The sequence below is a fragment of the Vitis riparia genome, chromosome 18 (assembly GCF_004353265.1).
Source record: "Vitis riparia cultivar Riparia Gloire de Montpellier isolate 1030 chromosome 18, EGFV_Vit.rip_1.0, whole genome shotgun sequence".
Classification (NCBI taxonomy): domain Eukaryota; kingdom Viridiplantae; phylum Streptophyta; class Magnoliopsida; order Vitales; family Vitaceae; genus Vitis; species Vitis riparia.
In genome coordinates, this window is record NC_048448.1 from 24,426,474 (window position 1) to 24,439,053 (window position 12,580).

Sequence of the window (12,580 nt, forward strand, 5' to 3'; positions counted from 1 at the left end):
CAATTTCAAAGTTCCAAATACACTCAATAAGAGACTCTCTCTAAGTTAAAATCTCTTCCTATATATTTTCCTAATTACGTAGGAAGATTTTAAATAGAAAATTAATTGTATAATTATTAAAGATGCTTATTTATGAAGATCTTACAATGTGATATTTCCAATAATTTCCACCTTGGTTCAAATTCTCAAAATTCAAACAAACTAAAAATCTTCTTTGCTACTTCACTCACACACCGCTGAAGGGCCTTCAAATATTACCAAAGCAATGTTAGGATTGTCCATTGTAAGGATTTTTTTTGCTGCAATAGCACCTTGTGGACTCATATCCCTAATAAAATGCATTTTGATATTAATATGTTTGGTCTTCTCATAAAATACCTAATTTTTAATCAATTGCAGGACTCTTTGGTTATCACAATATACAATAGTCAACTCTCATTATAAGCTTAAATATCAACCCAAACCTTTTAAGCAAAATAGTTTCTTTCATTGCTTTTGTTTGCTTCTATGGTTGTCAGGTATTTTGCTTCAATTGTTGACAAAGGAACAATAAATTGCAAGATTGCTTTTTGAAATACTACTACCACATAAAGTGAATACATACTTTATTAGAGACCTTCTTCTATTCAAATCTCCAACATAGTCCTAATCAGTAATTGCATTAAAGACGTCGACATGATTACTTTTATTAGATACTAAGCTAACATGTAATGTTCCTTTCAAGTATTGAAATATCCATTTCAAGCATGTAAAATGTCTAGCCTAATGCAAATTATACCATGTGAATGCTTGTAACCGCACTAGCATAAGGAACATGTGACATGTGCTCTTTCTCTTCCTTGGTTTATGGTGACCAGGGATGAAAATGTCACTTAATATTACTGAAATATCATCGATATACCGCGTATTGACTAGGCGAGACACAAATATGGGATGGATACATCGACCAATTGATTTTTCGTTTTTTTTTCTCCATTTATCGTCGATATTTTGACAATTTACCGATTTATCAATATTTTGGCGATATTACCATTAAATCAGTGCCACATCATCTGCCACATAAGCTTCCGTTCCATTTAAAATGTTGAAATTGAAACAAGCCTCAAAAGCATTTGGCCCAACTTGCTACAACCCAATCCGTCCAAGCCTTTAAAAGGCATGCATTCTTTCTACAATCCTTGCCTCAAGGGTGAGGCTTGAACCTTGGTATTTTGTATGGAACTAAAGTCGCTAATAAAGCTATGTTGATCTTGGTTTCATAAAATGCATCATATATATTAGTTTATAAAATAAAATTTATAATTAAAATAAAATTATTGTAAATAAGTTAAATTTAATTATAGCAATTAAATACAAGAAAAATATAAATTTATAAATAAAATTGTTAACATTTTTAAATAAAAAATACTTATATATATATACATCAATTTTTTTTATTAAAATAACTTCAATATATGTATTATTATTATTTTTATTTTGAGTTTTTCCTAATATTTTTATGATTTTTTTTTATCAATTTTCATTCATTAATATATTCGTAAAATCTAAGTATCGATATATCCATGATTATCGATATTTTCATCCTTAGTGGTGATAAAACACTTGTAAGTTTAAAGTGAATTGTTAATATAGTACTCACTCGTTTTGACCTTTGTATTTCAAAGTGTTCCAACACATTCTAAATGTACTTTTTCTGTGGTAAGTACAATTTTTCTACTTCTCGTTCTCTATGAAACTCCATTCCTAATATTTTCTTCACAACTTTAAGGTTTTTCATTTCAAACTCTACCTTGAGTCAAGTTTTCAACTTGTTGATCTTAAACATTTTTTTTGTAGACAATTAACATGTCATCAACATATAACAATAAATAAATTAATGAACCATCAAGCAATTTCTTGTGAAAAACATAATTATCATATTCACTCTTATAGTAGTCATTACCAATCATAAAAGTACTAAACATTTTATACCATTATCTAGGAGATTACTTCAAACCATAAAAAGATTTTTTTCAATAAACAAACATGGTCTTCATTTCCTGAAATAATGAATCCCTCAAGTTGATGCATATAAATATGTTTTTCCAACTCACCGGGTAGAAAAGTAATCTTGACATCAAGTTGCTCTAACTCTAAATCAAATAAAGCAATCATAACAAGTAACAACTTGATTGAGCTATGCTTCACAACTTAAGAAAATACTTCGTCGAAGTTCACACTCTTCTTTTGTGTGTAGTCCTTTGCCACCAAACGTACTTTAGATCCAACATCCTTCACTCTTGGAATTCCTTCTTTTCTTTTGAAGACTCATTTGCAACCAACAATCTTTTAATCTTTAAGCTTCTCAATTAGTTGGTAGTGTAGTTCTTTTGAAGAGATTCAATCTCCTCATTCACAACAATCCATTATGTAGACTCTCTACTAGTAATAGCTTCATGATAAGTATAAGGTTTCTTATTTTCAATGCTCTTATCACACTAATTATATAAGCAACCAAATTTGCATAAACATACTTTTGAGGTGGTTTAATTTGCCTCCTCGTTCTATTTATGGTCAAACTATATTATTGCTTTTACAGTGCATTTTCTTTATTATCAAGATATTACACCTCTTTCTCTTTTGACTATATTAAAATCATTCTTTCTATGGTTCTTGAAGCATTAGGCACAAACTCCACTTTTTCTCTCACATTGGGTTTGTTTTCTATGTTAAATTACTTCTTCCTAGGACTCAACATTGTAAACTAATTAAAAGTCACATCCTTATCAATAAGAAATTTAGAGAATTTTGAATCCGGGTGCCATGAATTGTAACCTTTCAATCCATCTGCATATCTTAAAAACATGTACTTCCTTGTCGTTGATTCCTACTTACCTTCATTCACATGAGCATAAGTAGCACAACAAAAAATTCTTAAATTAGTATGATTAGAAGAAGAACTAGACCATACCCTTTCAAGAGTTCTATAATTAATAAGAATTGAAGGAAATCAATTCACTAGATACCAAGTTGAATTAACCACTTTAGCCAAGAATTCACCACTTCAACTCAGGATGCTTTTTACAACTCTGGATTTGAAAGCATGTGCCATACTCTCTCTAAAAGAGTTTTATTCATCCCTTTTACAACACCATTTTGTTGTGGAGATATGGTGTCTCATAATACCTTCATTCTTGCAACTCATTGAACTCCTATAGAATTCCATACCATTATTAGTTTTCAAGCACTTGATTTATTTCCCTATCTACTTGATCATAACTTTTCATTACTTGAACTTCCCAAAGATATTTTTCTTATGTTTCAAGATATATACCTCAAATTTTGTAGAATAATCATTAATGAAGGTCAACATGTATCCTTCATCACCATGTGATAAAACATGAGAAGGTCTCTAAAGATCTAAATGGATATAATTTAAAGTACCTTTATTTTTGTGAACAATTACATTGATTTAACCTTGTATTGTTTCTTGAACACACAATGCTCACAAAAATCTAGTTCTCCTATTTTTTGTCCACAAAGTAAACCTCGTTTGCTCAAGCTTGTCAAACCTCTCTCATTCATATGACTAAGTTGCATATGCCACAATTTGGTAGTCTCTACAATTTATTATGAGGTTAAATTGCAGCTGCACCTATAATAGTGCTACCCTGTGATGTATAAAGATCATTAACTTTCTTTCATTTTATCACAACAAGAGCATCATTTAAAATCCCTAAAACCTTTTATGTGCATCCAATAGAGCCTAACTATCCCCAAATAAATCAAAATTTTCTTCAAATCTAGAATATTACTTACATAAGGTAACGTCCTTATAATGTCATCATATATCTTAATTCGAATCGTGTCTATCCCAACAACCTTATAGACTATATTGTTTTCCATGAGAACCTCTCACCATTTATAAATCGGTAGGTATTAAACCAATCCTTATTGAGAGACATATGATAAGAGCACCTTGAATCAAGAATCCTCTTATCACCTGAGTTATTAACAACAATTGGAAGGACAATTGCAATATTTGAATTTTCTTCTATAGTTGCTACATCAACATAATTAAAAGTTTTTTTTTTTTTTCATTTCCTTTATGGTTTAAATAATTTCTCTTAGAGTGTCTTTCTTTGTTGTAATTGAAACACTTGTTGTTCCTATGAACTTTGATTTAGATCTAGATCGACCTTTTTTGTCATTATTTTTCTTTCAATATCTCCTTCTAGTCACCAAACCTTTACTTGAGCTTTCCTCTATATTTTTCAAACACCCTCTTTTTCAACTCCTTTGAGTTTAAGGTTGCTCTAATGTCCTCTATGGAGAGAGCATCTCTACCATACATCATAGTATTCATGAAGCACTCATAAATAAGGAATACATCTAAATTATGACTCGATCTTCATCATCAATTCTAATATCAATATTCCTCAAATCCATGATAATTTTATTGAAGTCATATTAAGGTGGTTTTTAATGGACGTGCTAGAGAGTGAACTACCGCTTCTTCACAAGTGATTTATAAGAGACTTTTTCATATACAAACTTTCCAATTTCAATTATAACTTGATAGTTGTATCATCTTTTACAACTTTACAAGGTACCTTATTACACAAACACAACACAATAGCATTGTGCACTTTCTTCATAAGTTCATTCTTGTCTTTATTAGATATCGTTGTTTGTAGAGTCTCTCTATCTTTCAGTATTTTGAACAAGCTTTGTAAAGTCTTTCGATGACTTCTGTTTATTTATAATAAAAACACTCAATTAAGATCTTAATTGACGGTTGTTGGATATTAATTTATGAATGTCACCATACAAATATGGAATTAGATGATAAAAATTTTAAATTCATTGAGATAAAGAATTATTAAAAAAAACTTATAACTTTAGAATGGATGTATTTGGTATTGGGTTAATTGGTTGATTGGTCTCAACCAGGTTATTTTTTCTTCTTTTTGACCTTGATTATTTTTACAAGGGAAACAAGACCCTTTTTACAAATATGGGGTTATTTTGAGATCGAAAAGTTACGACTTAGAAGAAATAAGGGGGTTTTAAGGAAGAGAGGCGGTCGACTGCAGAGAAAAAGAAAAATGGCGAGCGAAGAAGAGAGCGCAGTGAAGGAGCCGTTGGATCTCATAAGACTTAGCCTCGACGAGCGTATCTACGTCAAGCTCCGCTCCGACCGTGAACTCCGAGGCAAACTTCATGTATTTTTCTCCTTTCTCTCTCTCTTTTTTTTTTTCCCTTCTACATATGCGGTTAACCTTTTCAACTTTTTTTTTTCCTTTAAATTCTTTTCCTGTTATTTTCCGGTAGCCAAAGCAGACCCTCAATGCTCTTGTTTGTAGTGATGGTTTCCTTGATCTCCGCTTTTAGGACGTGGGTTTTGTTGAGTTTGTCCTTATGGGTTTTGTGTGTGGTTGCCATCATGTTTTCAACGTCTAGGGTTTTGCCTGGGGTTTTTCTTTGGTTTTGTGAGATTTTTTTTTTTTTTGGTATTTGGGGAAACCCATGTGGGAATTATAATGTTTTAGTGTATTGCAATGTGATTAGGGTGTGGCAACTCATCGATTATTGAAATTAGGGTTCTTAACATTGTGAGAATTTGCTCTGTGGTTCATTTAGTTTGATTTTTTATTTATTTTTTTATTGAATTTTATACATAGAAAAATCATAGCTGATGGTTTTGTTTATCCTTTATTATGCTCCTGTTGGTCTTTTGGTTCTGGAATTTTATACATAGGCAAATCATGATTTGCATTTTGTTTTAGCTTTGGGAATGTCATATATTTTCATTAAATCCCTTTGGGAATGGTCTAGAGTCCCGGAGGAGATAGAAAACTGTACATTGGTAGATTTCATTGATGCTTTGTTAGAGAAACTTTTGGCAGATACCCCATATGGTTTTTCCTGATTAGCTATATGTATTGATGAGGCACCGATATGATTCCTGATGCTTATATAAGAGTTATGTCTACAAAAAATCTGATTGATTTTTGTTTTGGAAAAAAGGCAGGATGCTAGAACCATTTAGAGAAATACCATTCTTAAATACTCTAATCCCTTTTATATGTCTTCAAATTTTATTCTTCTTCCACTTGTAAAAGCTATTTTTATTTTTATTATAGTTCATTTTTTTCTCTTCTTTAAATCCAACGGATGAAAATTGTGGAAGACAATAAGAACACTATAGTATGGTTTATTGCACATTTATCTTTGGAATTTGTACATGCATGTAAATTTAACGAATAGGAGTTTATGGAAGATCATCCATTGGTGGTTTTGTCCATTATGATGGATGTGACATTACTCTTATTACCAAGTCTCTGGTCATAAATTACCAACCCGTTTGACCACTTGGCATACTTTTTTCAGGTGTATTTTTCCAATGTCCACCATATATGGACCATAATTGATAGGTATGCAGAAGAATAAGATGACTGGATGATGTCAACTGTTAAGTTTTAACTTGAATTATTTGAATGGTTAAAAAGCTTTGAAACTTTATAGGACAAAAAAGTATAGAAATCATATGGTTAAGACTAATTGAAAATAAAGTGGAAGCAATGAAATTATCAAATTTGATTTGATTTATTGGACATTTAATCCTGTTGTTATTCCATGTTTGGATAACTACTCATGATTTTCAAGGTTTTTTGGATGCAAAAGACTTAATTGCATATTTCAACTCTTGTAGGCAATAAATGGTAGTCTTCTAGGCCTCCTCTTGGTGGGGATAATATGGTAGTTTATAACCTGCTAGGAATTCTTTGCATTGCTATGTTTGTACTGTATTTTCCATATAATATTACACTAATATGTATTCTTTGTATGCTTAGCGGTGTGCATTCTTTATATTGAAGTTTTACTCCTTTTATGAGTGAGGTGAGATCATTGATAAAATGAAATATTTGCATAAAATTGGCATAGGTCAATTGGGTATCAGCTTAGGCCAAATCATATTGTTTTTTGCTAACATTGACTGCTAGCGGGTTTTAGTTAAAATTTTAATCAATTATGTCCACTTAACCTTTATTATAAAGCCCTTAAGTTATTTGTCAAAACTTGGCCATTGGCCCTTTGTAAAGAAAAATATTGTTTCCTTAGTTCTAAAAGGCTTAAGGCTTATTTAAGGTGCAAAGATCTTATGTGCCTAAATGAAAGGCACAACCTAAGAGGCTTTCTTGAGCAAAATGATGTGCATCCTACGAAGTCCCTGCTTGTCCTTGGAAGAAGCCTTCCTGATGTTATTTTCTATGGCATCTAACAAAGAAGGTTGGGTAGCAGAGGCATTGGAGCAACCTGGGAAGGCATTTAGGATGGAGCCCCTGCTTTTTAGGACGGTTTGGTGATTGAGAACTCGAGAATGTGGAGAGATTCTTAAGGAAATTGCACATTTTTCCAATTATAGTGGAAGATGAGGACAAGTTGACTTGGAAGGAAACCAAGTGCAGCAATTCCTTGGTTAGATCCCTCTATGCCTCCTTAACCAGGGGAGGTAGGGAGTGTTTCCTTACAAGCATAGTGTGGAGTACTTGGGTTCCAATGAAGGGAGGCTTCTTTGCATGGGAAGTGATATTGGGCAGAATTCTGATGGTAGGTCAACTCAAAAGGAGAGGGATGGATTTTACCGAATAGATGTTTCTTATGCAAAGGCAAGGAAGAATTGGTGGATCATTTTCTTCTTCATTGCTCCAAAGCAAGAAATGTTGTGGTAACTAATTTTTTTTTTTTAATTTTAGAGTGGTTTGGGTGATGCACTCTTCAGTTGTACGAAACCTATTGAGTTTACAAGGCTAATTCATGGGGAAGAAGCAGAAAAAAGTCAGGTTGCTCCCTTGTGTTTGTTTTGGACTCTTGAGGCAGTAAAGAAATAGGAAGTTGTTTAATGACGTTGACCAGTTGGATCAAACAGTCAAATCGTACTTTAAGTCTAATTTTTTGGACTGGGTTAGAGTGTATATAGAAGACCATTCAATATCTATGATAGAATTTGTAGATTGGTTGAGCTTCAAGTAAGGGGAGGGAGTTTGTTTTTTGTTTTTACCCTTTCCTTATTTAGCCTAGGCAACTTTTGTATACATTGTGTATACTTTGGTGAGTGTCCTCTTAGGTGCTTTAATATATTTTCTTATTTACATATAAAAAAAAACCTAGGGTGCATGTCAATTTTATAAAATACTAGAAATTAGACATGTTCATATATTACCAAATGTGATCCAAAATTTAAGCTAATTATTGCCCTAGTGCCTAATCGGAGACAAATCAATAGTATATCTGACTTTAAACTGTTTAACTTGGTGACTAGTCTCTACAAAATTATTGCTAAGGTTGCCTCAATGACTACAGTGGGTTTTTTGTAAGACTGTTCATATTTTTCAGGGAGCCTTCATTGAGAGACAAATTTTGGATGCAATTTTGGTGACGAATGAAGTGGTGGATGATAAAAGACATTATAAACCAGAAGTTGTCTTTAAGATTGATTTTGAAAAAGCTTATGATAATATGAAATAGGTTTTTATGGATCATGCATTAGAAAAGAAAGGTTTTGAGTGAAAATGGAGATTGTGGATTCACGTGTGTATTTCATTTGTTAGGTTTGTAGTACTAATAAATGGTTGCGCTAAAGGATGGGTTGAGGCATCTCAGGACTTAAGGCAAGGTGATCCCCTCTTCCCTTTTCCTTTTACCATTGTTGTAGATGTATTGAGTAGATTGATGTTAAGGATAGAGGAAAGTAGAATTTAGAGGGCTTTTGGGTAGGTAGAAAGAGGACAAAGGTGACACATTTACAATTCCTTAGGGACACAATATTCTTCTCAACAACCAAAGAGGAGGAATGTACAACCTTAAGTTAATCTTATGGTGTTTAGACACATTTCTAGGCTTAAAGTAAATTTGAATGTATCTTATTGGCATCAATATTAGTTAGACTCAAGTCCTTGAGTTAGATACTATTTTAGATTGTTGGATGTCAGATTATCCCCCTTTTACTTGGGTCTTGCTTTAGGAAAGAATCCTAGAGCAGTATCTTTTCCAGACCCAATTGTAGAAAGGATTTGATGTGGTTTATATGTGTCCTTAGGTGGTAGAATCACTCTTGTATGGTCATATTTATCCCGTATCCCCTTATATTTTCTATATTTGTTCAAAGCTTCGATTATAGTAGCCTCCATGATTGAGAGATTACAGAGATTCTATTTAGTCATGAGGAAGGGAACAGAGATTACCTTGTAGGTTTGAATGAGGTGTGTAAGCCTAAGAGGGAATGGGCTTTAGGCATTGGAAGGATATCTTGAGGAATAGAATCCTTCTAGGTGAGTGGTTGTGGAGGTTCCTTATGGAGAATGATGCTTTATGGCATAAGGCCATCTTCAGTATTTAGGGGTCAAACCCTAGTGGATGGAATGCCAACTATGTTGTTAGGTGGTGACATAAATGCCCTTGGTAGACATTTACACAAGCCTCCTTAGACTTTTTCATTTCACTTATTACTTTGTGGGTGATGATACAAAAATTCGCTTTTGAAAAAATCTTTGATTGGGTGATAAATTTCTTAGTGAGTAGTTCCCAAACATTTACAGAGTTAGGAGGGTTAAGAAACCTTGTTTTTCCTCGATGTTAGTTTTTCTCCTACCTGTCTATATCTTAGCGCTTTCATCATAACTTCTTAGAGCAAGAAATTGAGGAACTAGCTCATCTAGTGATTGCTTTAGCCCATATTTATTTGTCACATGAGAGTTTGATCCTTGACATTCGTGGGATTGTTGTCATTTAATGGTTTCTCTATTTCGACCATTTTAGTTCCCTTTATTCCTACAAATTTCATTTGGAAATCCAGAGCTCTACTAAAAGTGAAGGCCTTTGTAGGGCTTGTGGTAAATAAGGTCAATACTAATTGACTAGCTTCAATGGAGAAGACCTTACAAAGCAGTTCAGGATGGTGTGTCATTTGCATGCTTTTTTACATTGCTTTGTAGCATTAACATTAGGTGTAGATTATTTCGGCTTGTAAGGATTGATTGGGTTCCATCCAAAAGGGTGGAGGAGATGTTGATTATGCCATTTAAAGGTTTTGGGGAACTTCCTTGAGGCAGGACTCTTTGTCGCATTGTCTGCCTTTGATTTGGACTATTTGGTGGGAAAGCAAAGATTTTTTAGGATAGGTGGACTTTAGAAGCAGTTCAGGACTTGCTTTACTTCTCTTCAATTTGAGCTTTCATTGATGAAGCTTTTGCAAGTGTCCCCTTGAGCCTCATTTTGCTAGATTGCAACCTAGTTTGTAGAGCCACCAGGTTGACTAAAGAGACACTTTGTGAATGGCTACCTGTCACCTCCTGTGGGTATTGTTACGTTTGAAGCTTTGTGCAGTAAGAATGAAAAAAAAAAAAATAATATCAACATTTAGACTTGTTCATTAATCGGTTATTAAAAAAAAAACCAAAAAGATTTGGACTTATTTATTACATAACAAAGAAGTTTGCAATCCTCATTAACATATGTTTCTTCTTTGTGTGGTTTGGCACTCTGGTTTTTCAGGCCTATGATCAGCATTTGAACATGATTCTTGGTGATGTTGAAGAAATTGTTACTACAGTAGAAATCGACGATGAAACTTATGAAGAAATTGTTCGAGTATGCTCTCAACTGGCTTCCTTTTACATCTTTCTTAAATTATCTGGTTTGGTAGAACTGAAACAATCCAGAAGATCCACTGGCATAAACATAACTGCACCACCACAAGCCCCAAATTATTCTTGTTTTGTTCATCCATTAAAGTTTTGCCCTTAAAGCCCCTGTGTGTTGATTTTGGCTTAGGAGACTCTTGTATTAGGACTGCTGATTGAAACATCACCCATGACATTGGATTCTTGAGATACCTTTGATTCCAGATGTCTTTCCGCATAAATCTCTAGGTCTTTTCAAAATCCTATTTTCTATTTAACTTTTGAGTGGCCAATTACCTGTTCCTGAAAAATGCAATGCTTAGCAAACTCGAGTCTTCTGAAAAAGAATAGCAACTGACTAGAAAATTCTTCTAGACACTGAGGTTTTTTATTTATTTTATTTTTATTCTTTATTTTTAGGTTTAAAAAAACTTATGGAGCACCCAATGAATGTCAACAAAGTTGTGACTTATAAAATGTGATTAAAAAATTAACCTTAGGCCATTGAATAAGTGGTGAGTGAATGCCAACAGAGTTGTGAATCTTGTGGGTTGTGAAATTCAATTAAAAAAAATAACAAATGCCATTAAGAATTGTGTCCTACATTTCAATGCATGACATATAATTAGGGGATTGCATCTTATCATGAACTAGTGGCCACCCTTAATGATTTGCTATCATGACTAAAAAACAAAACAGCTACCCTTGAATTTTCCTGGATTTATCCAGCACCTTTGAAATTTATAGCAAGCAGATGAATAGTTTGCTTTAAATTTTGTGGCAAGACGAAGTGCTAATTCATAATTGATGCCTAAAGAAGATGCTTTAATGTAAAAGGGGGGCTGCCCCTAAAAGAACAGAGAAAGAAGAAATAAAGGGTCTGTTTGGCAGTGTTTTCCAATATAGTTTTCAAAAGATAGCTTTTGAGAGTGAATCTTGGAAACAATTTTTCTGGAAGAGTTTCCAAAGAGACCCAAAATCTTTTTGAGGGAAGTTCATTTAAGTTCTTAAAACACGTTAGGGCATTAAAAGTTATATCCTGGTTTATCCTTCCTACTATTAAATTTTGGGATGACGAACTTATTTGTCTTTATTTTTCATCTCCTGTTTCAGACGACAAGGCGGACAGTTCCATTTCTTTTTGTTCGAGGAGATGGTGTTATTTTGGTTTCTCCTCCACTGAGGACAGCTTGATTTGGATGATGGAATTTAGGTTGCATTTTATGGTTGAAATATCCTGTTGTCGTATGTAATAGCCTAAGTGTATGTCAAACTGATTTGATTTTGGGAGGGAATGAAGGGAGAGCATATCACATTGTTGGATCATTATGTGATAGATTTCAATGATGAATTTGTATGAGCTATCAGCTGTTCTAAGTTTATGCACTTGTTCGGTAAAAAACAGGATAGGCAAAAACTGCTGGCAGTGTCTACGAAGTTTACTCTCATCATGTTTAGACAAAAATATCTTATGCACCATTTAGTGGATTAGCATGGTTGGCTGGATGGGCCATCAATGAACTTGGGAATGGATGGATGCATGAAATTTCACGGATTTGATGAGTAGTTTACTAGTTTAACATGCTTCTTGATTTCTTGTTTCTGCTTTGAATGGGGTGACTTTAATTAAGAGGCTACCGTATCTGGGCTTTATGCCGGCAAGTGGTAAACGAATGGGGTTATACCCAGCAGGGCCTTTTGTACCATTGGTCATATATGCTAGAATAAACATGTTTGTGGAGGTCTGGAAATCCCGAATTCTTTGTCTGATAAACTATGGCTTAGGAGATCTGATTATTAGAAATTTGATGGTTTCCAAACATTTACAATCTGCTGAATGGTTTTTCTTTTAGTGTTGTCCTTTGGATACCTTTCCGTCTGAAGAAGATTCGACAATCAGTTGCCTTTCATTCCTT

The 12,580-nt window shown here is 33.5% G+C and overlaps 1 protein-coding gene across 1 annotated transcript; it reads left to right on the top strand.

The window, feature by feature from the left end:
- The first annotated feature begins 5,047 nt into the window (after positions 1 to 5,047).
- Positions 5,048 to 12,238, top strand: LOC117906796 (sm-like protein LSM3B). The gene is made up of 3 exons (XM_034819999.1): positions 5,048 to 5,204; positions 10,537 to 10,632; positions 11,778 to 12,238. Exons 1-3 carry the CDS (start codon positions 5,088 to 5,090, stop codon positions 11,856 to 11,858), a joined length of 294 nt encoding a protein of 97 aa, XP_034675890.1. The 5' UTR covers positions 5,048 to 5,087; the 3' UTR covers positions 11,859 to 12,238.
- Positions 12,239 to 12,580: the final 342 nt, after the last annotated feature.